At 38.9% G+C, this 26,014-nt stretch overlaps 1 protein-coding gene across 1 annotated transcript in view; it reads left to right on the forward strand.

Moving 5' to 3' along the window:
- The window catches only part of ube2h (ubiquitin-conjugating enzyme E2H (UBC8 homolog, yeast)), a 28,096-nt gene extending 4,636 nt beyond the window's left edge, over positions 1-23,460 (forward strand). Inside the window, exons 2-7 of the mRNA XM_084710643.1 lie at positions 15,934-16,010; positions 17,570-17,644; positions 17,726-17,765; positions 19,607-19,659; positions 21,013-21,141; positions 22,222-23,460. Coding sequence (XP_084566769.1) covers positions 15,934-16,010; positions 17,570-17,644; positions 17,726-17,765; positions 19,607-19,659; positions 21,013-21,141; positions 22,222-22,346 — 499 coding nt within the window. The 3' untranslated portion in view covers positions 22,347-23,460. The remainder of the gene's footprint in view (positions 1-15,933; positions 16,011-17,569; positions 17,645-17,725; positions 17,766-19,606; positions 19,660-21,012; positions 21,142-22,221) is intronic.
- The last annotated feature ends 2,554 nt before the right edge of the window (positions 23,461-26,014 follow it).

Raw genomic sequence — 26,014 nt, forward strand, 5'->3', positions numbered from 1 at the left:
ACCACGTCCCTCCACCCTCCCTGAGTGGAATACCAATCCTGAGCTTTATCTGCTCTCCGCTTGGTTTTTCGGCCCCATTGTGCCCCTGTAACATGACATCCGGACAGCATCAGCAGCGGAGTCTTTTGTGTTTCCCGTTTACAGAAGACCCTGTGACCTCCACCTCCCGCTGCTGTGTCAGACCATGTCACGGGCAGCTAATCTGCACCCAATGCTATTATTGCTGGACTGAAGCAACTAGACGCAGTTTACTGTAGGGAAGGAGCTAGCAGTTTTCAGACTGAGAGATTGATTGAATGAATAGGAGCATGATGGACCGATGATGAGAATGGGGAAAGCTCTGGTCTCGTGATGGAGAAGCAGAAACTAACAACATGCTTTGTTATGATGCTGTAATAGGAATAACTTTACAGTAATACACACAAAGAAGCTAAGAAGGTTATAGAAAATGGGGAAGCTACAGAACTATTTTGCATTATGCTGAAATAGCATACAATTTAGTAAAGCTGCAACGATTCATTGATTATGAATCCATTATTCACTTAATCTCCAACTATTTTAGCAATCAGTTAATCGATTTGAGTTTTTTTTTTATTTAGATAAAAAAGTCAAAATCCTGATTCTTTTAAAGAAAACTGATTTGTAAAGAAAAAAATGACAGTGACAGTTAAGTGAATAATTGGGTTGTGGGCAAAACATTTGGGAAATGCTGATAGACACCATTTTCTGACATTTTATTGAACAAATAACTAATCAAGTAATCAAGAAAATTATCGACAGATTAATTGACAGTGAAAATGTTTGTTAGTTGCAGACCTATACAGTAAATATAAAGGCACATGACCTACAAAAATGCAAAACATATTGCAGTTCATATACTGTCAAATTATATATTGTTTGAATGGGAATCTACAGTTTGTTTGGTGATGGGAGTTCACCTCAGCCATGTTTTTTCATCTACTTAGTCTTGCTTCAGTAGGCACTGACCATACTACTAACCCCAAAGCCCAGTTATCACTTTGTAGAGCATGTTTATTGTGGCTCCAGGTTAATAATTAATCTGTAGTAAGAAGCTCAAACACTGCCTAAGACAATGTAGGGAATGGCCCACCTACTGTACATAATTGACCTGTGATGGTATGAAATTAAGAGGGCTGAACTGAGATATTCATGTCTTGGAATTCTGATAATACTGTATAACACACCTAAATTCAAATGCTGTTGTTTTTTTAATACAGTAAAATATGGTGTAAGGCTATGTCCAAAATTCCATACAATATGGCATTTACTTTTGAACAGTATGTGAGAGTTTTTAGTATGTTCTAAGTAAGGATGTCAGTGAATAATCATTATTCGATTAGTTGCTCAACCACATAAAAAATGTATTTTTCGTTCAAGAAATGGCAGTGATTGTGCCTCATTTGACATTGTTTTGTCTGGCAGAGCCATTTGTTGAATAAGGAAACTTAAACTTCAACTTGAAATGAGGAAAATAATTGCATTTTGTAGCTTATTAATTATTAATGATTAATCAATTTTTAGTGTTTTCAGCTATCAGTTAAAGAAAATGTACAAAATTTCCAAAGCATTAGTATGAAACCAATAGTATGTATAGAAATGTCACAGAGTGCAAGCACTAGACACTACGCTGGCATAAATATTCCAAAATCCAGTGAAGTAGTGACGACAATATAACAGACAAGGCAGATAGCAATCAAGGCAGCTTTGGTGTAATGTCAATAAAGCTCCAATTTAATTAAGTAAGGAAGGTTTTACTTTTTTAGGCCTAATATATTTTTCAAATTGGTTAATTCTTGACGTGGGTTACCATGGTTATGCCTCTTCAACCAGCAAGGAGGCCCTCAAGATGTGATGTGATAAGCTCTGAGCAAAAGATGCATACTACTGTTTCCTTACACAAAAGTATGTTGAACAATAGTATACATTGGGTCTGTAGTGCATTTTTGGATGCAGTGTGTTTCTTAAGATTTATATGTTGTGGTTCTTGGGCTGTGCTCTTGTAATTGTATAGGACAGTAACATTTTTCTTCCACTCCCTTTTGTCTTTTGCCTTTTGTCTTGATCTCTTCTTTCTGTCAGTCTGGGAGCTTAGAAATAGCACTGTTTCTGCTTTTCTCTATCTCCATCTTTTTATGATTGCTGAGTGTACATACTGTACAACTTTGCCTGCATCCATGCAAGCATTTTTAAAAATATGCTACATCATCCATCCCTAACCAAGCTCTTGCTCTTTTTCCTTCTTATTTCTTCATGAGTGGACAGAAGGTAACTTAGTACATTGTGGATGAGGCCCCTTCCAGTTTCGGGGGGTGGAGCACCTTGATTGACAGCCCTGTTTTGGGGTTCCAGGAGCAAGGCGTCTTTGACAGTAGGAGATTTGAGGCCCTCACTGTTAATCCCACAGTGCAAACAGTGAAGCTTCCTGCACGCATGGCTGAGTTCCCTTACAAAAACAGATGGACTGAAGTTCCTCTCTTTGTTTGGCATGATTTTTTTTTCTCTGGCACTGGGAAGCTGCCTCTGCCACTCACGTGCACTCCTGCTTTAATGTGGAAAATCGAAGGAGTGAGGATAGGCTAATGACATGTTCGGTCATATGTAAGCATATGGGCTAGTTACACTGTCCCCAGTTGTGTTCTATGTATGAAGGAAAGAAGTCTTATCAAATAAGTGCAACCTACACCATCCACACCCTACACTTGACTCTATCTGGTGATCTGTCTCTGTGCGTCTGGATCATGTTGATAAAATTAGCCGTGTGTCTGTCTCTCAGTACAGTGAAATTCAGGTTTGTAAGCAGTTTCCTCATCATGTCAGTTTTGAAATTTGGGTTTTTTTTTTTAATCTTTGCAACAGACAGCAAATCTGGGTTTGCTCATTAAACAGTTGCCTCAGATTCAGGCCATTGTTTCTCCTGCCCCGGCTCAGTTCTGTGATCATTAATAATCATGTCGTTTGTATGTACATGCACGGAGCTAACACGCGTGCATACACACGGAGACTCTGCTTTATTGCTGTAAATAGACTGTTGATTTAGTGAAGGGCTGAGAGGAGGAGCAGCTGAAGGATTCACGTTTGATTGCAGTGGGTGGGCTCTCATCTCTCACCAGAGAAGACAAAGAACTTAGCCTGTGTAGTACTGTGCCGCTCCAGCTCTCACACAGGGAGGTAGCCATCAGCTAGCATGGTATACACATGCCTCTGTTTAATGGAAACCAAATCTGCTTTGCAAAATTATTGTAATATTTTGGGCTATCTATTGAGCATTGAGCTCTCTTTTTTTTTAGGCAGATTAAAAATAGTAGGTCTTTATTTGTTTCACTGCTCGTGCAAATTGTGGATTGCAAAGACAGCTATTAAATTTCTGTGAATTTTCAAAACAGTTATTATTATGTTAGTTGAAAAGGGTTTTGGCCTCAGGATTGGATGGTATACATCTGTCTTTACACATGTCTATGTGAGCTAAGAAAACCTTGCCTTATTAACACTTATGCCTGGGGCAAGTACTACATGTTGGTCTACCTGTTACATAATCACATATTTTAAGTTTTATGAGGGCTTTATTGTTTTTTCCTTTAAAGTAAATGTCATAACCACAGTTAGAGATTTAATCTTTTGTCTGTGTTAAAATGATATTGATCTTTTTAATTTTCAGAGCAGAAATAAAATTTAGCTATTCATAGAATTAATTTACTTCCCATCTACCATCCAGTAAGTCCATCACTTAACAGCTACCAGACATTTACATGTGGATTTCAGCGAGTCTGGCCTCTGGGGCCATATGTCCATTGATATGTAAAACCTGCTTCAAGGTTTTCTTTCATGCAGACCGCACATGCTGGCACCCAGTGCTCCGTCAGTATTTAAATACTTTATGTGTCAGAACGAGCTGGGTGCTTTGAGAGCACAGTTTAAGCTGAGCTTTGCAGATAACACCGTACTTGAGATGTGAAAAGGATAGTTGTTAATTTAGACTCCACATTTTGAACTAGATGTCAGTACAGTAAAGAAAAATGCTTCTCCTTTTTTCTGAAACACACCCAAACCTTTGACCAGTCCAAAGTACAGCCCGTTCACATTAAACACACATACAGAAATATAATTGGTGCAGGAAGCTACCCTACTTGATTCTATATTAATGACATAGTTGTTTGTAGTTTAATAAACATAACCACAACACATAGTGCCACCTGTCAGAATGACTGGTAGATAGAAAAACATAGCAGCAGCATGGCTGTACCAAAGCCAAAACCTTTTTACTTAGAGTCAGCCTTTATGGCCGGTTAGTTTTGGAGTGATTGTCACCAATAGGGCTGTCCACTAGTCGACCGGTAGTTATCAATTCAAGCCATTAGTTGACAAGTTGTCACATGTTTATGATATTAATTTTATTATTTAAATATGTATTTTTAGGGCAAGGAGCTTAGCTGCCTGTTAAATATGAACAACAAAAAAGGAAATGACTCTGAGTGTGTCAGAACAACCAGAAAGGAGACTGAACATTTTGTTATTTCAACTTAGTATAACCTCACACAGTGTTTAAAACTTGGGAATAAATAACCTCCAGCTTCACAAAATCAAATACTGTTGGACTTACCAACAATATCTATGATGTATACTTACAAATTAAATCGCTAAGTTATTAACTCGCTAGGTTATAAACTCGCTTCTTAACTGCTTCACACTTCCTCCAGCCTCTCTAGAGAGGTCTGGCTATGCAGGACTATTGTAGCCATAATCAGAGTTCAGTCAGAGTGCTGTAATGTTAAATCAACTCAGGTGCTGTATTCCATGCCAAACTGATCTCCATTGATAACAAATGCTGTATCCCATAGGACCACTAACTTGCTAATGACTGCTACAGTACAGTTAGCACAGTGTGCTAGAAAAAAATAGGTCTGTGTTGCAGCAAGCCCCCTGGTCTAATGAAAGGCGCAACTGCAACCAACAAATTAATCAAAAAATGGTCGACTGTGACTCGTGGCACTGACAAACAGTTAAATGGACTATTAGGGGGCAGCCCTAGTCACCAAGTTCCAGTACAAACCAAGTGCTGTGGTGCATTTCTCACTATGAGTCTAAGCCTTATGACTGTAATCAGAAGCATTTGAAAACTGACCATCTGACCAAAATTTTTCAGCTGATTTAAGAACTGTCCAGTTTAATTCCTAAGATCATTTGTTAGGCACCATTTGTTGGCAAAGTGAAAGTTTTGTTGATAATTACAAAATAGCTGGGAATATGGTTGGGCAAAAGTCTAACTGTTAAGCATCATATTGACTTACACTTCATATCATCTAGTGAGCGCTGAGGAACTGGTCTTTTTCTGACTCTGACTCTGACCAGTGATTTTGGTGATACTATCTACAGCTTTTCTTCTCTATCCACCCGGTCCAAACTTGACCCCTGTGTCACTCAGCCCTGAGGCATGTCACTAATTCTAGCTTCAGGACCCATCACTGCACCTTATACAGCAAGATGGTCATTCCTCACTGTGTGGTTATTACAACACTGGAACATTCTAGACTGTAAGATCATTTCTGGCAAATTTCCTACAAGAGGCTTTCCTTTTTGCAAAACAGTCATAAGCTTAGGTTGCACAAATCGCTGCAATTGAAGTTCCTTTTGTCAGTACAGAGGCTAGCAGAAAAAAGCCTGCTACACCATAGTACTTTATCCTGGAATGATTTTCAGCCCAAGCTCAGACTTGAGACTCGTATGACTTTTCAGTTATTCTAAATTAAGAATAACGATTTGTTGATTGCTAGCTGCAGTGGCTTCAACTAATAACCACATAACTAAATATTGCTGCCTGAGTAATGTGCTTTATTGTATTATGTAATGTATTTTCTGTCATTATTTCTGTTATGATCTGATGTTGTTGTTCCTGCTGTGTGTTAGATGCTGCTATTTCAAAAACAAGCAAGGGCTGGTTTGTTCAGGATTAAAATTTGTCACATGTAACCAATTTCCTGTCAGAGATCAATGGAGCTTATGTTGTGGGTTTAGTGATAAGCAGAAGTTAAAGTAAGTTAATGTGCCTTGCTTTTAACATTTTAACCTAAAGAAAGCTGCATGTCCTGAACTTCCCAGATCCCTTCATATGTTTGTAGTGTTTTATAATATGGTATGTATAGTTCTGTTTAAATCTTAGTAAACGTGAGCTTTATCACAGCTATTGTAGCTTAGTCCTTGAAGAACTAGACCACTCTTTGTGGCTAATTCATTAGTTTTGCTTTCACAAAGAGCAATCATGTGTGTAATCTGTTTATAAGTACGTTGTTATACAGGTTATTAAAGCAGTAGATTCCCTCAGTAGATCTACACAGCTAGCGGGGAGATCTCTCATATCTCTTATGTGATATGGGCAGGAAAAGGAGGAAGTGAGAGCAGCTGGCGTGACCGCAGGCCTGTTACTATCATACCAGTGCACCTCTATTCAGTTATCAGAGCCAGCCAGGACAGCCACAAACAGCCAAGACCCCCTTGCCTCATAGCAGAGCTGAGAACAACCAGGCCATACATTCATAGTGAACGCACTAAGCTAAAAGGAAGCCTGGTTATTCCAGAGCTTGTCTAAATAAGATTTTGGACTGTGAATAACCGGCAGGATGCATAGCATTAGCTTGTATGAGTCCCGCACGGTGTTGAACACCACAATTTCCGAGCAAAAATGCAAACATATTTAAATTCCTTGTTGTTGTTGCACCTCAGTTACCATACTTGTAAAGAACTGTAAACCAACATTTGTTGCTGTCTTTTTTGTTTGAGTTCTGTCAGGCTGGCTTATTGATTAGCTACGTTACCCAAAATAAAACTTGGTTTGTGAAAATGAGTATCTCAGCTTCTGTTGCTGTGATGTTTTCTATTCCTCCCACTGTACTGATTTTAAGCAGTTTGTCAAATATAACTAGCTAAATTTATCAAACTGACTGACTTTTGTTGGTTCCACTCTGATTTAGCTCTAAGGACGTATTTAAATCTGGGGTGCAACAGGCAAGTTGAATATTTATAGTTAAATATTATTTATTAAGTACTATTAAGAGCTTTGCAGACATGAAAAAATCTTTAATATCAGATTGGTATAGTAAGATGATTATTGTCATGTCAGTATGATAATGAAAAAGTAGTATGGAGCCATCTGTAGTCTGGATGAATGGGAGCCGTTGTTAAACTTGGACTCATGCCTGGTTCATTCTCATTTTTGTCCCTTTTTAGCTCACCACGTATTCACAGGATTATCTGTCTCCTGAGTCAGTGAGCTGGGGTTTGAGAGGTTTTCTGATGGTTCAGTTAGGCTCCAAATCTGCATTCAAATTGAGTAGAGACTTAATGAGCAATAAAAGAAAGTAAACAGCAGGGGGAAAATGTTAGCCTCAGTGTGAGAGACGGAGAGGGAGAGTAGAGGAGTGGGTCAGTGGGTTTGGCTGGTGTCAGCTGCAGGGGAAAACGGTGTTTGTTTGGTGTTGAACTGATTAAATCACACTTGCACAGCAACACCGTGCCTATCACTCGCTCTGCCTGCTGTGGCAGGATGGTTGCTGTGCTACAGTAGCTGCCTCTGTTTTCAGGCCGCCGAGTGAAGTCGAGGTCATGCAGTAATCCTGCTTGACTGGGTGCAGTGCACTAATACATAGAAAGTTTAATGCACAAACACAGGCACTTTTATACACTGGCTGTGATTTTAGAAGAAACACTGCACATGGATGGATGATGTTGTATGCTGGCAGAGACTGCAAATGAGCAAACCTTCTTACACTCACTTTGTTGTTGGTTTAATATTGACTTTATTGCCTGTTTCATTATTGTTCCTTAGCTGCACAAGGCTGGTTTCTGTTACTTAAGAATTCTTTCTCTCTAGCTTTTGTAGTAATGAATATAAGCTTGTACATTTCTTTTGGTAGTCTATACGTGTAACTCTTTTGGCGGAGGAAGCCTACACATTGCTTACACCCTGAGGACAGCTGCTATGTTTCCTGCCTTTCATCTGCAAGGCCTTTGATTGTACATTGTCGCTACAATCTGTGTGTGAGGGAGGAGAAAACGAAAGAGAGGTCGCTGCCTCAGAGTTCATCATCTCCAAAGAAAGATGTGCTCTTAAACAAATGATTTTGTGGGGTTATAGTGTTTCTTCTGCCATTTAAAACAACTAAACTGACTAATTAACTTCATCCAATCACTATACATGTTTTCTGCCCATGGCGTCTCCCTATCCAGGGTAACACTGCTGTCCAGAGCAAACAAAAACTGTTTGATATCAGCATGAACTTCACCTCATGTAGATATGCTGCAAGGCATCTTACCTTTCTGAAACGGAAGCTGTATTCCCTAGTGGCAGGAGATGACCTAAGAATTTGCCTTGCTTCTGATGCAGGTTACGTTATAGCCTCAAACCTCTGAATATACTTAGTATATTTATCATATGTAGACAATAGACAGTCTTTTGGAGAAACAAAAAAAATGTTTTGCATGCTATGCCTGAGACTTTTGCTAACTTTGGCTGGTGCTGGAACATATTTGCAGCAAGTGCAATAAACAAACAAGGTTTTCATGATAATTGTTGTGAATTTTGGTGTAATTTTCAAACAAACACTCTTAAGAACAAAACTGCATATGCTTAAGTCTTTGTGCTTATACAATAAAAAATCTTATGCTGATATTGACCTGTCAATCACTAGGGAATCTGCATTGACTATGAACTATTATACCATACATTTTCTTGGTGAAGTCAAATCTGGACATGGGTTCTGTCCACATCAGTATGTGTCTATATACAGAGGCAAAATCATCATCATCATCATCATCATCAGCCTGTAGTCCACAGCAATGATGTCATTCATATCCACAGATCTGCCTGCCAGGCCAGATCAGCATTCACCAGGCTGAACTCTTTTCTCTCATTATCTCTGCATCACTATCCCTCTGCCTCTCCTTTGGCATCACTCTTTCCATGTTTCTTTCACTTTATTTCTTCAGCAGCTCTCTGTATCATCTTCTCATGCTCTCTTCTCCCCTGTTTCAGCCCTCTGCTCCACTGGCTGACCTTATTCCACCCTCTCTTTTTATGTTCCTCTTCCCCGCTGGCTTTTGGGGGGTTGCAGACTATTAGTGTCTTTCGGGAAGACTTCTTAGCTTTGTTTTCCCAGTGTGCAACACAAGCACTGTTTCTTATGTTCAGTTTTTGATGGTCTTCTTTTGTGGCGAGCACCATTAATAACTGGAAATTCAGCATGGTGTCCCTTCTGTTATTTAGTAACCTAGTGCTGTCTCCATGTCTTTAGGATTGTTTGATATGCTGCCTTTCCTGTCTTTTCAGCCTAGTCTGCCCCAGAGTCTCTGTACATTCCCTTTAAAAGGATTACTTGAAGCTGGAGGTGTCAGCTGGTGGTCAGAGTATTGTATTCTGATTTGTAAATAGCATAAACTGGTCAGTGGAGTCAGCTCGGTCTTTAAATTTGTTTGTACAAGACTTACAGATGTACAGTATTTGAAGAGACGGTTTGTTCTTTTTGTTCTGATATTGTTATCATAAAGCATGTTGGCACTTTTTGATTGCTTTGTTTTTCAGAAATTGAATATAAACAAAAAATCAAGTAAGCAAATAAGAAGCTGAATTGGATTTTTTTTTAGCTTGATTACATCACCCTGTTGATGAAAGCATAGTGTGGACTTTTCCTTCCCCTCCTCTCCTCAAAAGAAAGATGAGACGGGGAACTGCTTTGAAACTAGCCACTGCCTCCTTTTTGCCAGATCAACATCTTCTGCCTCCAAAGAGAGAGATATTCGAGCATAGTTGACGCCACATTGTTTGACAGAGTGCCGTTCATGATTCCCCATCATGTTTGTTTTCCATACTTAGAAAGGGGTTGGTCAGGATGGGCTATTTTGATCCAGGGTCAGACAAGGATAGCAGCCTGGATGGACCAGAAAAAAAAAAAGACAAGTCTAGACCACAACTGTAAATGCTATTTACTGCATATTTGTACGCTTAAGCATTTACATGTGTTTTATAAAGTTCAAAATCAGGATAATATTGATCTAGTGCTTGGGTAAACGTTTTAAAGAGGCTAATTGGTAGCCTGAAAGTACACAGTGTTTTCAAGTGAGTGTGTTTTCAAGATACTATGTCATTATATGTCATAAGTCTTGCAGGGAAATGGTGTTAACAAAGGAGGCCATGTTCCTGTTGCAGTTCAGGGCTTTCTGAGATACAGCAATGAGGATGTGTGTGTACGTTCTTCTGGATTGATTGGGCTCTGTGTATCAGATTAGAAGTGTGTGTAAAAGGATATTGACCTCATGCTATCCACAGATTATGACTTATCTATACTAATCCAAGGTGGGGGGATGGACAGATAGTCGTTATGCTGGGAATGGGGAAGAAGTAAATGCATAACATTGATCAAGAACCTGTTGTTAGGAGTATATTTTCCTAAAATTTGTTGAAACTGTTTAATCTTGCTTAGGTGACAATGAATGTGTGAATTCCCATTAATTAGGGGTGCACAATTAACCCAAATGTTATTGTAATTACAATATATTACTAAGTACGATATCCAGATCAAAGAAGCTGCAATTTTTTGACGAAGGAAAAATATGTGACAAAAAGACATATTGAAGTACCAAATGTAAAAGAAAACACAAAACAAAACATTTGTTTGGTACAGACTGCAACAAATGTCACAGCAGTATCTGTCAAAATAATCGCAATATGATTTTTTTTTATTACAATACCGTGCAGCCCTAACATTAATATACAGATAGAATAAATTACATGTGTGGACAAACAGTATATGGATCGATCAGTAACTAACTAATTAATCAGTGATTTATATTTTGAATTCACTTGAGTGGAAAGTAGATGCTGTAGCACAATACTTTACCCCCTAAATATCAATTTAACATTAATGTGCATGTAAACACACTTTATAACCCAATTTGTGTTTCACTTGTCAGTGATTTAGGTGAAACCAGTTTGCCTTCCCTTCACCATAAAATGTATCATGTCACCTCTTTTTAAAAACTCCAAACAAAAAAACTCTGCAGCAGTTACAATAATTGGTATGTACTGAATGTCCTGCCTATCTAGTTTTGTGACTGTCCACTTACCTTCTTTCTCAGTTTGGCTGACTGGAGTGACTGTCAACTACACTCAGTACATCTTCTACCCCATCAAACAGTTGGGAATTTACAAGCTCGACCAGGAACTCCCTTCTGTTTTAACAGACCTGCCAAACTCCTTCATAAGGGGGAGGGAGCTGTTGTTGTGAGTGACTTGCAGTTATTTACTGGGTGGAAGGAATGAGTGCTTGGAGCTTTGGGTCTCACGGTATGAAACAAAAGGCCAGTGGATTAGACCATTGTGTCATGATGACATGGAGAATGGCCAGAGTCTTATCAAAGTGTGTTTACAGTTTTGGGATTGGCTTTACTACTTAGGTCCAGTGTGTAAAATTTACAGGGATTTATAAGCAGAATATGGCAGAAATGGAATATAAAATTGAATACTGAAAAAAAAATTCAGAAAGACTAACTGACATGATAGACATTGATTTTGAACATAAGACTCATGATACAATCTCTTGAATTGAATGATTCACCTTTTTCCTATGGTCTAGTGTTGGAAAAAAACAAAAATTGCAATAATCCTAATACCAAATTGCAATACTTAAGAATTGCATTACATATAACTGGAACACAAGTATCATGATAGTGTCACATTGGTAGATAAGTATGTTGTCCCAACAATTACTGGCTCTAGACACGGCCTTTTGCGTTATGCATGAGTTCTCCTACATGCTTGGAACAGAAAAGAGATGAACTGTTTACAGTCTGCAAGCTCACCGCTAGATGCCTTCAAATCCTACACACTAGTTCTTTGAAACTGCAGTGAGAAATAAGGGATCATTGCAAAGAAAATGTTTGTTTATGTATGTACATATATATATATATATATATATATATATATATACACATATATATGTGTTGTGTATTTTGTACAAAAATATTCCCTAATATTGGTATTGGCGTTGGGCCCAGAAATCCTCTATTTGTGGGCCCTAGTTACAATGGCTGACAACCCTGACGTTTCGCTTAAAGCTCTGCAAAATATATGTGTATGTGTGGTGCGTCACTTGGTGGGAGGGGCTTAGTGAAGCACTATGAGGCGGAAGGTCTGCATTGTGAATGTGCAAATTGCCTACTTCAACTTCTAATGTGTCTGTGTGCTGTTGCTATGGTTGTAAACAGGCAAATCCTCAAAGACCACACCCGTATTAATATGAGTAACCCAGAATTTTTGTAGTAAGAGCAGGGTTGGTGAGTGATGGTGGAGACAGATGGAAGGCGCCCAGTTATTTGTGACTCTTGACTGCTCTTAAATTAGCGTGCACATGATTTTGTTTGTGTGTGATGAGTACGTAACTTGCGTTCACATCATTATCATGTGAGTGTAACAGTACGTGAGAAGTCAGTCGGTGCAATATGAGATACTCCCTGTCCCCACCTCATCCCACTCTCATATGGTCTCACTACAGTACATGAATATTTACAGGCTTCTATAACCCCGACCTTTGCATTTCTGCATACTTGTAATTTTGCTGTCTTGTAAAGTGACCGCGTGTTTCACAGTATCCTGTTAACCCGTAAGTGTCAACTAGTTGTGTGAAAGATAAAAATCAAATTTTGCACAGAGAAACCAGATCTTGTCTGGCTTCTCAGTCAGTATGGCCAATGTCAAATAGGCTGCAGTATAATCGGTGTTGATTCAACCCCACTACTAGCTTATGTCCCTCCCTCCCTCATTGCCGTCTTCTATAACATAACACACACAGTCCATACCATCCCCCTCCTCAGCGTTGCTTCTCTCTCTCATGTGGTTGTACACACACTGACTGACTCACACACCAGTAGTTTCACTACTGGTTAGGTGCAGAGATGTCCTTACATGAAGGGCAGAACATGGTGAGCTGCAGAATGTAAACATAATGCTTGTAGTCTCACTTGAGTCTCCCTATTTGCTAGTTGTTAGCTAGTTGTTGCTAGCATGCTTTAGATAAGTATTGTCTTCCTGCTGTTAGTGGTCATTTATTCTGCCTTTGACTTTGCATCAAAGAGCCTCCTTGACTCCAACACGAAACAGAAGAACAGAGAGGTTCCTCTTATGTCTTGACAATGACACATTTCCTTGTTGAAGCCAGGGATTCAGTCTGCTCTTCGCAGACTCAACCAGAGCTTAAAATAACCTCCAGTTTGATTTAACCCTTTGGGGGTCAGCGCTACTGCTAATGGGATACACACTCAATCAGGATTGACAAGCCAGCTGCTACTGTGGGGCATGGAAAACTGATTTTTATCCCATCTTTTGTACATTCTGTTTCTAATGTGTTGTGTCATTCTTTTCAGTCTCATTTTGTGATCATTTTCCTCTTTCTTTTACACTTGTTTATTTTCTCTTGAAGTCTCTCTCTGCCTCAGTTTTATTTCCTGTGCTTTTCGCCTCTGCTCACATGAAAGGGAAATCATTTCTCTGTGATTATTTTGTGTTAGAGCAGAGATCAGAAATGATCAGAGCACACACACATTATATAACTGTAATGTGGGATTTGCCATACGATTCTCTGAATGAAAATAAGGTAATTTAGGGTTTATTATTATTGTAATTGTGTCTGTAACTGGAGTTGCAGAGGAAAACACTGGATGGCTATTTCCTTCGCTAACCATAACAACCTTCTGTGGTAGATGATGTGGGTATATACAGATTGTCTAAACCTCAGCCTGTTAATAGGTTTGGAGGATAATGATAATAAACCATAAATAAGGTAGTAATCACAAATAAATCAGTTAGGTCAAGTGGTCTTTTTTTGGAGCGCCAAGATTCTTGCATCCCATTAAAATATAGGTCATGAGCTAATCTGGTGTTATTATTATTCATCTCTCATACTGTAGTTGACATCGAAGCATCTGTACACCGGAGTGTTTACAGAATCTACATTATCTGCAATCTGGAGGCAGTTAGGTTCAAATTATTTTGAGAGTTTTCTACTTCATCACAGAGCGCTGCAAAGGAAGCTGTCAGACTCAGTTTTGTCACAGTGCTTCTCACTGGCTGGATTGTTTGCGTATTTGGACTGATGGAGCCGCTGTGGCCGGACTGAGCAATCTCCCATAATTTAATCTGAAATATGGGCGAGTTGTCTCCGCTAGCGTAAATTATGAAGAACAGAATTACATGTATGTGACATTAACGTATGTGTGTTTCAGGTGGAGGGAGATTCTCCACTTAAGTCTCTGGAAACCAGTGGAAAAGGTTGGGCCAGTGGATGATGATATTGCCCATTGCAAGGGGTGACAGTCATCGACCACTGAGCCCTCTACAAGCATAACGTTGTGATTAAAAGCCCTCCGTATTTGAGGTAGTGTGTCCCCTCAGAGTTGTTACATAAGTTCCATTTTTGATATGGAGACAAAACAAAAAGAAGCTGTTCCTGCTGTTCATTGCACTACATCTCCATGTTGTGGTTATGATTTTCTTTTTAAACACAACTAAGGTACAGGCACATGGTGCCGAGTCAAAGACCCTTTTAGACCCAGCAATGAAATCATCATCTACTGTGATGTTTCACTGTGGACATTGTCATATGGCAATGCAGTAGCCCAACCCTACTGGAAACCCAAATCCACAATGGCCTTCCAACTATGTAATTAACAGTTGTATGTGCAGAATAGTGTACATGTAAAAGTATTACAGATTAGTTTTAAACCAAATTCAAAACATTGCCATTTATGGCTTTGCAAGTGGACATTCATTACGGAAATTATGCAGTATGAAGACATTTTGTGGGTTTTTTTGTGTTGTTTTTTTACATTTTAAAGCTGGTCACCATTTACTTCAGTTGTACTAGATTATTTTGTGAACTCATCCTCACATCAGCACAGGGGTGAGTAGATATTGAGTGAAGTTTCACTTTTGGTTTTGGTATTGCTTTAATGAAACACTCAACTTTGATATCATATTATGCATTTTTACTATTTAAAGCCAAGTTTCCAGAGGCTCTAAGTTGGCTTTTGTGCATCAGATTGTTTGATCACAAGCTTCATAATAAAAGTTTAATAAGGAATTGATTCTTACAAACTAGGCTAGCAATATATTGATACTGATAAATCCAGATATTCAGGTATTTGTTAAAAACTATTACGATATTCAGTTTTGTCCAAATTGCCCAGCCCTGCAAAATAAGTTGTTTTATATAATCCTAATATAGTCTAATGATGAAAAAGTTTTGTGAGTATAGGTGGTAACAGTCAGGCCCTCTTTATAAGAAGATGGTTTTCTTTACTGTTTCACTTGTGCTTCATGTCCAGGAGGTTTGTTAGAGAGTGACAGGAGGAAGGAGGCTTGCATGGTGTATGAAGCATGGCTGAATATAATCTATTAGCTAATGTGAGTGGGCATGATTTTTTTTGTTGTTGTTCTTGTGGAATCACTGGCTGGCATGCTTCACATTGAGTGTGGGGATAATAATTCGACGTGCACAATGACAAATTGACGTGAAGCTATTGATTGTCATTGGAAGTAAGTCTCCAGGGCTAGGGGTCAGAACAGAATCCAAGAGTAATTTTCCTACATTGATTTGTTTTCATTATCTGTCAGAAGCTATCATTTCTCTCTTTAGTTTTCATAACTCTGTATGATATGAAAGAATGATGCAGGGAGGAAAAAGGTCAGTCTACTCATGTCTTCCTTACAACAGCTTGTGATGAGATGTTAAACTGGAAATAACTGCAGCTGAATTACCATTTCACAGAGGCCAAATTGTTAGTGATCCTGAATATTACAGAAAAATTGTCAGGGGTGTGTCTGTACATGTGTATGCAGTCACGTGAAGGTGTTTTCCTTAACAGACTTTACAGCATTGAGAGCAAACATGAAGTCACCATCCTCAGTGGACTCAACGAATTTGTAGTGAAGTTTTTTGGACCACAAGGAAGTAAGTGTTTCTCTTTTCTGAATTAACAAAGGCAATCCTTTATTTTTTCGAAGCAGTGTAAATGCCATTTTGATGACAATGAATATGAAAAACTTCTGTCATTTAAATTATGTTGAAAAAACTGACATAACTTGACATTAATGTACACAAGCTTGTCAAAATCATAATTCAAAAACAGGACAAATTGTATTGATATTTGTAGGATTTTCTGTTGTCAGTATTCCATGGCACTGACATGGAGTTTTGCAAAGTACCCATCTGTGCCAGTCTGATGTCTGTGGAACACTGGAAATGAACAGTTTCCCCCCTTTTTCGTACTTAGTAGGTCCTGACGGCCCTCAGATTTATCTTTTTTTATTTTTTAGTAATTTAATGTGGGTAAACAAGTTAATTTTGGTTTACATCATTAGATTCGTAGTGACAAAACAGAGATAAGTTTTTAGTTTGCAAAAGACCTCTACTTAATTTTAAATCTGGATTTACACATTTTAATCTCTGATTGGAACTAATCTTTGCAGGTGCAACCCCGTCTTAGCATATTTTCTTCTCTTGGTTCAAAGATATATGAAACAAATGAAGAAAAATGTATCTGTGTGTCCACCACTTGGGATCTTTAAAGTTCTTCCATTAATCACCTATGACCAATGTTTAAAATGTTTAAAACTAGTTGTGAAACATTGCTATTAAAAGCAGATAATCGGACCACATCTCATGTTTAGTTTAACTCTAAACAGAGTGTGAAGTGGCAATGAATGCTGTCCTGAGGGCAGCCGGCACAGGAATCTCAGTCATTCTCTTGTTAGGAACATAAAGAGAGGTTCGTCACAGCAGGCCAGGAACGTAAAATGGATTGAAACCAGCCCTGAGGCCGTAGAGTGTAACACAGAGGAGCCAGGCTTGAGGGGAATTTGGATGAAGAGAGTAGCCTCATCAGCAGGAAATACTCCTTCTGTATGCTGTTCGTAACATCTGTCGCACTGAAACCACTACCACTTACACATCAATAAAGAGAGGAAGTGGGTGTTTGACCCTGTTTATGATGCCTCAAAACTGTGCCAAATAAAATGGCACTGTTGTCTGTCCACATGTGTGTATGGACATGCTCGCCTCCATTCATCCTCAACAAGTGTGTTTTCAGTCATCTGTGGTGCTGTTCAGTTCCAGTACAGCACATAAGGGTCCTGTTACACACAGCTATTCTGGGAGAACATCACACACACACCCGCACCATCTCATTCTCTTCCTCTTTGATGTCAGTGTATTATATGAAGCGATTTGGAAGAAGAGAATTCTCCAGGGCTGAAATACATTACTGCATAAAATAAAAGAAAATGGCAAAGAGAAAAGTGGTTATGTGTAGCTCATTTCTCAAGTGGCCCTCGCTCTGTTGTGTTTCTGTGCAGAGGAGAAAGGAGCGTAGAAAATTGATATAACCCTACAGTATCTAAATCCACTGGAGTGCATGAAGGATAGAATATGATGTTCAATGGAATGAAAGTCTCTCCTCTGTCCTCAACAGTGTTCTGTCATTATGCTTTGTGTCTTCTCCTCATGTACAGCACCGTATGAGGGAGGCGTGTGGAAGGTGCGAGTAGATCTTCCTGACAAATACCCTTTCAAATCACCATCAATAGGTAGGGGCTCTACCATGGCATGAAGGATTATAAGATCACATTTTAAGGGTTCACTGTCCTCATTTCTGCCTTCCTTTTCAGGATTCATGAACAAGATTTTTCATCCCAACATTGACGAAGCGTAAGTTGATTTCAGTCATGATTTTCTATCAATACCAGTATTTGAAATGTCTGTAGCCCTTTTTAAATAGACAACCTGCAATACTGCGGTGTAGAAGACCCGTCATTACGCCAGCTTTGCTTTTTTACACTGAACCAAAGACGGCATTCTGGAAGCAAAAGAGACGTGACGTGTAACACAGCAGCGTTGTGTTTCTACAGCAATGTGGGAAATTCCTGTCTTGAATTGGCTGTATAATGGGGTTAATGTTTTTCATTTGTTTCTGTTATTTTGACACTACAATGGCAGTGTACACTATTGGCTTATTGTTTCTTAACACTCATATAAAGCTCATCTAATGACATTTGCTTGTTGTTAAGTTGTAAAAAGATGCCCTGTCATATTGAAAACTAAAAACATAAGCTGAATTCATGGATGATCCACTCCAGACATGTATTAATCTATATATAAATTGCTCTACTTTCAATAATAATTTGTGCGCACAAAAAAGCCCAATTATCTTGTTAAAATCTCTGAAATGACATCTACTCTTTCTCAATTAAAAATCCAGATTCTGTAAATAGGCCTATAAGTTGAACTGCTGGACAACAGGTATTTCCTACCTTACTGTAAACTCAATTTCCAATGCATGTGTACTGGAGGCTTCAGGTTTCCACATCACACATTTGGAAGTTGAATATTGGACCAGGATTGATTTCCAAACTCATAGGCCCATGCCTTAAAATTAGTTTTTTAATGAGCACAGACAGACATTCCACTTTGAGCAGATAATTGTTTCAACAACCTCTCTGTACATACATCATTCTGGAGGGGAATATAAATATTTCTGAAAGTTTGTTTTTATTTTGTCTTTTCATATTTTATGGTTCTAGGCTATGAAATGGTTGAAAAGATCCACACGGTAACTTTTATATGAGCCACGAGTTTTGGCACAGTGTATTAACAGCAGCAAATCATACAAATATTGAACCCGGCCAAGCTCTTTGTTTCTCTGGGCCTGTTAATCCACTGCTTAGTGGCCAGATCCTCTGAAGGACACCGTCCATGAAGGTTGGTTTCTGGGAAGACTTGATGGACAGGCTGAACCTGTGCCTCCTCCCTACACAAGTCAGTGGTGATTCACAACGACTGAAAATTCAGGCAGTTGTCATCAGAGGGTTTTACATTTATCAACGGGAAACAACTGACAAGGTGTAAATACCATGGGTAAACTGGGGCAAGTTCCATGATACTCGTGTTTACAGTACAAGTTGTGACGTCTCAATTCAACACACAATGGTCAGGTAAATTGTAAATACACATCAGGTTATCTTTAAAGGTCCTGTGTGTAAGACTTACGGGGGTTTATTGGCAAAATATGGCAGAAATTGAATATTATATTTGCATGTTTTCATTGGTGTATAATCACCTGAAAATAAGAACTGTGCTTTTGTTACCTTTCAAATGACCAGTTTAGATAAAATTGAGGTTGACACCTCTGCTGTGAGTCATTATGATGAAAAGCTTTATCAAAATAATGACTTGGATACTAAGTCATTATGTTGAGATACTAATTATTTTATGTGTTAACAATTACCAAACAAAATGCATTATAATAAAATCTTTTTAAATCATTATTTTCATTATTTTATGTCCTTGCTACCTTGGCATTTGCCCTTTGTGCACCCGAAAAATGGCATCTCAGCCACATTTGCAAAAGGACCGGCCCTGTTGGAGCAGTTGTATATTATCAGTGTAGATAGTGGACTTGAAAGGATCCAACCACTGAGCTGGGACACACATTGCATACAGATCCCCTCTGGCCTCTCCCCTCTAACTCTGTTTTCTTCTGGCTTTCCCAGGTCAGGGACAGTGTGCTTAGATGTCATCAACCAGACATGGACAGCCCTTTATGGTGAGTAGCCCCCCGCTGCCTATGTGTCCATATTAAGTTTCCTCACTGGGGGTTTTTATGATTATGTGCAAAGAACTTGACACAGTGCCATCGACACCAAAAAGTTGACTGTGGGCTCCTCGCTATCAAGTATGGACACATTAGGCCACAATTGCCCCTAATCTACTTACTGAGGGGAGAAAGGAACACTAATGAGGTAATACCCTCACTCACCAAGGTCAGAAACCATTCAACCTTCACCAGGAATGATTTACTGTGTGTCAGCTGTGAGAGACAGGGACATGTTCACATACTCCCAATGGCAGCAATTGTACTTGCTGTTTGTCACCACTTGCTCTTCTCACCGTTGCTGTGTGTCTTTCTGCTGCTCTGCATGCCCCTGTGCCCTTCTCCCTATTTCCCCATTAGATTCTCGTTACACACAGCAAAGATAGCTGTTGAGCAATGTAAATGGCTTCACAGTAATATCCCTAGCAGATGTTTCAGCATCCCTCCCCATTTATTTTCACTGATGTTCTGGATATGACCCTGAAGAGAGTTTTTAAACCCTAAATGGTGTTAAAGCAACTTCATTCAAAATTAACTCTGATTCCAGTGTTTGCAATGAGGTAGCTTTGTCTGTTTTTATGTAGAATCGATTAAAACCCTTGCTAGATTTGTATTTGTGTGATTTTACCTTTGTTTGTATTCATATAAAATGCCGCAGATTTTGTTGTCGAGTGTCTGAGGAAAGAAATGGACAATGGAAGAATAAGCCAATCAAACAATCATTGTCTGTAATGAGTGTCCACAAAGCGAGAGGGAACAAAAGCACCTGATTAAATCAGCTAAACATGATAATACCACACAATAGACTGTAGGGAAGTGTTTGTTTTCCCAACTTGAATGGACCCAACGGTGACACCTAGGAGATGAGAGCAGAATTGCAGGTTTTTTCCTACTAGGCCTCAGCTTTCTCTCAGAGCTGAGGAAGCTGCTGAGGCCTGCTAGCAGAGAGCTAGTGAAAGGGATTAGTGTGGTTCTAGTCTGTGGGTCAGGCTGAGGTTTTTACATTTGTGTTCTTGTTGCTAACATAAACACCATACACCATATGTCTGTGATCCTTTTATATGATCATCACTGACTGACAGGTGGGAAAATTGATTATGAGCTTTCCTGTGGCCAGTTAACAGAGGCAGCAGTTTTAGATGAGACATATAATTGGCTGAATATTGGTTGAGCATTTCTTCATCAGCTTCCTTCAGATTAATAGTTGGAAGAAGCCTGACATGAAATGATCAACAGATTATGCAACATCCTGATTACTCATTTCTTTCACTTGGTAACGTAATATTTTGTCGTCTTCTTCCCCAGATCTGACCAACATCTTTGAGTCCTTCCTGCCCCAGCTGCTGGCTTACCCAAACCCCATCGACCCACTGAATGGAGATGCAGCTGCCATGTACCTTCACCGGCCAGAGGAGTACAAGCAGAAAATCAAAGGTTCAACCTAATCAAAATCTCAGATCCCTTTAGAGTCTTAGATTATTACACGCCTGGGAATTTAATATCTGACAGAATATACAGTATTGTTTAAAAGTTTGGAATCACCTGACACAGAAGTTTGATTCTGTTAAGTAGCTGATAAGGCTACTCCATATTTTTTGAACTGTCTTTCATGCTTTTAGGCTTTACAAACTCCTCTTTACAAATAGATGATATTTTCTATGAGGGATTTTGTATATGGAGAACAAAACATTGTATGATCAGACTGACGATAGAAAAGGCAGAAAAGAGAAAGATATTTCAGGGCAACTGTTAAATACGAATACAGGAACACGTCAATCATTGGTAAAAGAAATTAGGAGCTTAGCATCAAAATCTGTGATTTTAAACAGGAACATGTTTCTGTTTCAGTGTTGGGCACAAAAACGCCTGTAACAAGCTGTAATTAACATGTGGGTTGCTTTAGCTGAGCTTTTCTTAAAACTTAACACAATAATAGAAAGTTGGTTATATTTAGAACATGTGTTTGTCCTCCCCAATAAAAACTTTAAAGTGGCAGAGGAGTTTTATTTTGACAAACTACTTACTGCATTATTTCCTATTATATTTTGAATTGTCACCTGAATTTAGTTTTGGTTCTTTCCTTCTTAACAACATTTTTATTATAAATAGATACAGAAAAGGCAGAATTTGGCCCCAAAGGGCCCAAAGAAAAACAGGCTCCAAAAATATTTAGAGCCCAATTTCAAGCATAGCTTTGGTTCAGTAATGATCTGGTGTCACTTGTTCTGAACTGGCCAACAAATTCGACATCAAATTGTGACTAAATGAAAGTTTTAATCATGGAATTATTATTCTTTCAGGGCCAAAGCTATTTCAAATGCAAACAATACATTTGGTGTCTGAATTATACTGTATATTTTATCAGTGTCACACTAGTCATTGTTGAATGAAAGAAGAAAAGCATTAACGTAACAGGTTATTCCAAACTTTTGAATGGTAATGAACCGTAAGTCATCTGATCATTATTAATTCTCAGTTTCTCCTGTCTGACCATGCTCTCTTTTCCCCTTACAGAGTACATCCAGAAATATGCAACAGAGGAGGCTCTGAAGGAGCAGGAAGAGGGGGCAGGTGACTCTTCATCTGAAAGCTCCATGTCTGACTTCTCAGAAGACGAGGCCCAGGACATGGAGTTGTAGTGATAGGAGGGCTCCCCCATCCCGCCCCCCTCCTTTAACCCCCACAGAGACTATATTTGATTTCCTAACCATGAGAAAGCAGACTTATAATATTCATATTTAAACAAGTTGATTTTTTTATTATTATTATTACTACTAAACAAGGATTTTTATGGATATCTAGCCTTTTGGTGTGTTTGACACCCCTCCCATTCTGTAGCTGTTTTCTCCCCTCACAGACGTCGCGATTGCTCTCACATTCTCTCCCTGTCATCATCTCCGCATTTTAAGGTGTGTCATGTAGTCGTAGGCAGGAAACGTCCCCGTGAACATCTCATCTCTTCACCCAAATTTCACTTTTAAAATATATATTTCCAGTTTGACCTGAATCCTGATTTCCTTTCTTTTTCCACAATGCTAACTGATTCTGACCACTGCAGAACTACTTAGGTCTTGCTTGCCCGGGGTCGCAGCTTTACAATATTATCCTGTAGTTTAGACAGTATTTTTAAGGTGCACAATCACACATGAGGTGTCTTAGCACACTTTGCAGAAAAATACAAAACGTGTAGTGCCAATAAATCAACTCTGAATGCTTCCTAAGCATATCTTTTTCAACATATTGATTGAGACATGTCATTTTCTTTAGATTTGGATGCTACCTAGACATGTTACTTATCTTTTTGTTACTCTTTGTTGACCTGTTGCAGCTGCCTGTCTACATGTGCCGCTGTGCAGTGCAAAATAAATGCTTAATGAGGTCAAGTCTTGGAAAACAAATTAATTAAACACATGTCTCAGTACAGGGTCAGTGACAATGTGGTGACAAAGATGTGTTGGGTGCCGGTGTTGATTTGTGGAAGCTGCATAATCTGTACGGCAAAGGCAAGATGAAAGTGGCTTTACTCAGAGATTCTGGTCAGACTCACTTGGTATAATGGGAACTGAAAATAGAGCAGAGCTACCCTTTAACCATCTGACCATGTATGAATTTCATATTTTCGGAGGAATCTCAGACACATGAGCACCAGACGTTCTCACTGTGCAGAATTCCACTGTTGTACAATCATCTGTACAAATTTCTGTTAGTATTAGTGGTCAGTGGCAACTTTTTAGAAATAAAAAATGCACCAGAGTCTTAGTAAAAAGCAACAAAAATGGTCATGTGGTTATCGAGTGGATCTGAGGGGAAAAAAAAGAGTGATTTACCGAAGATTCAGGTTTGTGTAGTATATCGGTCCTCCTCACATTCCACTGTTACCTGGAGTTTGCTCCAATGCATGCCCTTCATATTGGTCTGACCTGTGGTATGTACCCCGACTGCATTGACTGGACTCCCACACTTCATGTCTGTCTTTATTTGGATCACTAGTTTGAAGAAGATTATAAAATAAGAGCCCAATATGTGACATTTTAGGCTTGTAGCAATTTTTCGTTGATGGGGATTAATTTAACGTTAATTTCATGTGTACAGATTTGACTTATCTAAAAAAAGAAAAACTGGCGTCGTTGGGACGTAAATCCATGATGTGTGGAAAGAGATTGCAATCGCAGCTTTGATTTTTTTTTTTCCTCCTTTTATTTCTTGTACATTTTTTGCCCGATGGGGGGGTCAACATGTTTGGATTTTTTTTTCTGTATGTACAGCATCTACCTTGTACAGTGATCTCTGTAGCCTCATGAAAAGTCAGTGTTGAACCCAAAACGCTGGCCGAGTGTTGCTTGTCGAGGCTAACATGGCAGTCAAACTACCTAGAGAAACCTTGCATTGCAGTAAGAATCACTGGTTGCTTTGTGGCAGATTGTGGATCCTCGAGTGGAAGATTTGAGGCTGAATCCTACTCGGGAGGTCCCCTTTATCACCTCTGATTTTGACTCCCTCTTCTGTGCCTCATCACAAACAGGAATCATTGAAGAACTCCCCAAAAACCTTGTTTCCAAAAAAAGCCGTGAAGGTCAAAAGTAACTAGCAAAGCACATTGTTTTTACTCATCCTACTTTTATTCTCCTCTTCCTGCAATTTGATCCTGTGCAATTTGTGATTCTACATTTTCACTCTGTATTGCAGATAAGGGCAGTGACCCAGGGCTTATGTGAGCTAACGTAGGATTGTTAGACTTTTATGGCTCAGGTTTGAAATACAGTTTGGTTGTATCTTGCATCGTGATTCACATTTTCACCCGGGACGTATTGAAAGGACGGAAATCATGCTAATATTTGTTGAACTGTGTTTTTTGACATGTCAGGATAGTTAGTTTTGCTGGGTGTCGACTTCAACTAAAACAACATATGCTATATGGCTGTATTACAGATAGAGTTTAGCTAGTTTGGTATACTTACCTGATAAAGCATTCACTGCTCATCTGATTTTTTTAGTTAGTGTCTGTTGTGTGGTTATATGTAAGATACTCCATAGACATGCCTGCTTGTCCTCTTCTCGCAGATTCAGAGTTGTACAGATGAGTGTGAGTGATTTCAAACTAGGGTGATGTTTGACCTGTAGTGAGCCTGATAGATCTAACTGTACAGAAATGAAAAGTATGGTTCAGCCCTTCTCTAAAAATACAACTTCAAACATAATTCTGTGCTCACAATTATCCCCGCAGTGACACTTCCTTGATTTGTTTTTAATTTCCGATGTTTATCCAATAAGAGTTCGACTGTTTAAAGCTATGGGATAGTAATTTCTCTCCTCCAGCCCCCTGGGGAAGTTTTGAATGTTAGCTCAAGGTTGGCTTCCTGCAGGATGCAGCCATTTTAACTGTTGCTGAGCTAATGTTAGTGATACACAACAAGGCAGTATAAAGCTATGTGAATGTTTTACATGTGTTGAGAGTGTTTGTGGCGAAGTCTGTGACCCACAAACGCTCAAACTGAACAAGCCTGCAAACTGACGATTCCTAATTCCCGTCCCTTCTAGCGGACCCTCAGTCAACTTTCTACTTTACTGTTTCCTGTACTTAGACAAGAAAACAAAACATTTAGATATGCGCTGTGTTTGAATGTGTATTGCAAGAATCTGGCAATAAGATAAATATTATAGGTACAGGGTTTACAATTCAATGTATTGCGATACTGTAAGCAACTTGATTTATTGCTATTTTTTAACTCTAATGCCAGAATTTTTGCACGTATCACGATACAGTGTTTTAATAATGGATACAGTATCACAAAACATAATATCGCTCAAGTGTATCAATATATTCATAGATCCTTAGCCATGTGCTAGGCTATGTCTGTGTCGAAAAGAAAAACACATTTTGAAGATGGTTAAAAGATGTTGCTGGCAGACCTGTCAAAGCCACACACACCCTGTGTTCCAAATCTCATACTTTTTCTTTTTACTTTTAGTGTGTACTGCATTGGCCCTTACAAAGTATGCACTGTTATATTCAGTATGCATACAACTGGGACATACTATTTCCTCATAACATTGCACCTTGAAACTGACCCTCTTACTTATATACCCACCACAAAAAGGATCGTGGGTCAGAATTCACCGAAAAGCATGCTGGCTTCCATACTGCAAAATCCAGCACATTGTCCTGCTGCAGTGGGTTGGTATTTTTGTTATACAGCATTGACATACTTAGTATTGAAACATACTGATAGTCACATTTTATGTTAGCTAATGGTAGCAAAATGCTATTAACTAGGTATCTAATATGCATCAATCATTAGCTGGCTAG

The sequence above is a fragment of the Lutjanus erythropterus genome, chromosome 22, assembly GCF_056507025.1.
Source record: "Lutjanus erythropterus isolate fLutEry1 chromosome 22, fLutEry1.hap2, whole genome shotgun sequence".
NCBI lineage: Eukaryota > Metazoa > Chordata > Actinopteri > Lutjaniformes > Lutjanidae > Lutjanus > Lutjanus erythropterus.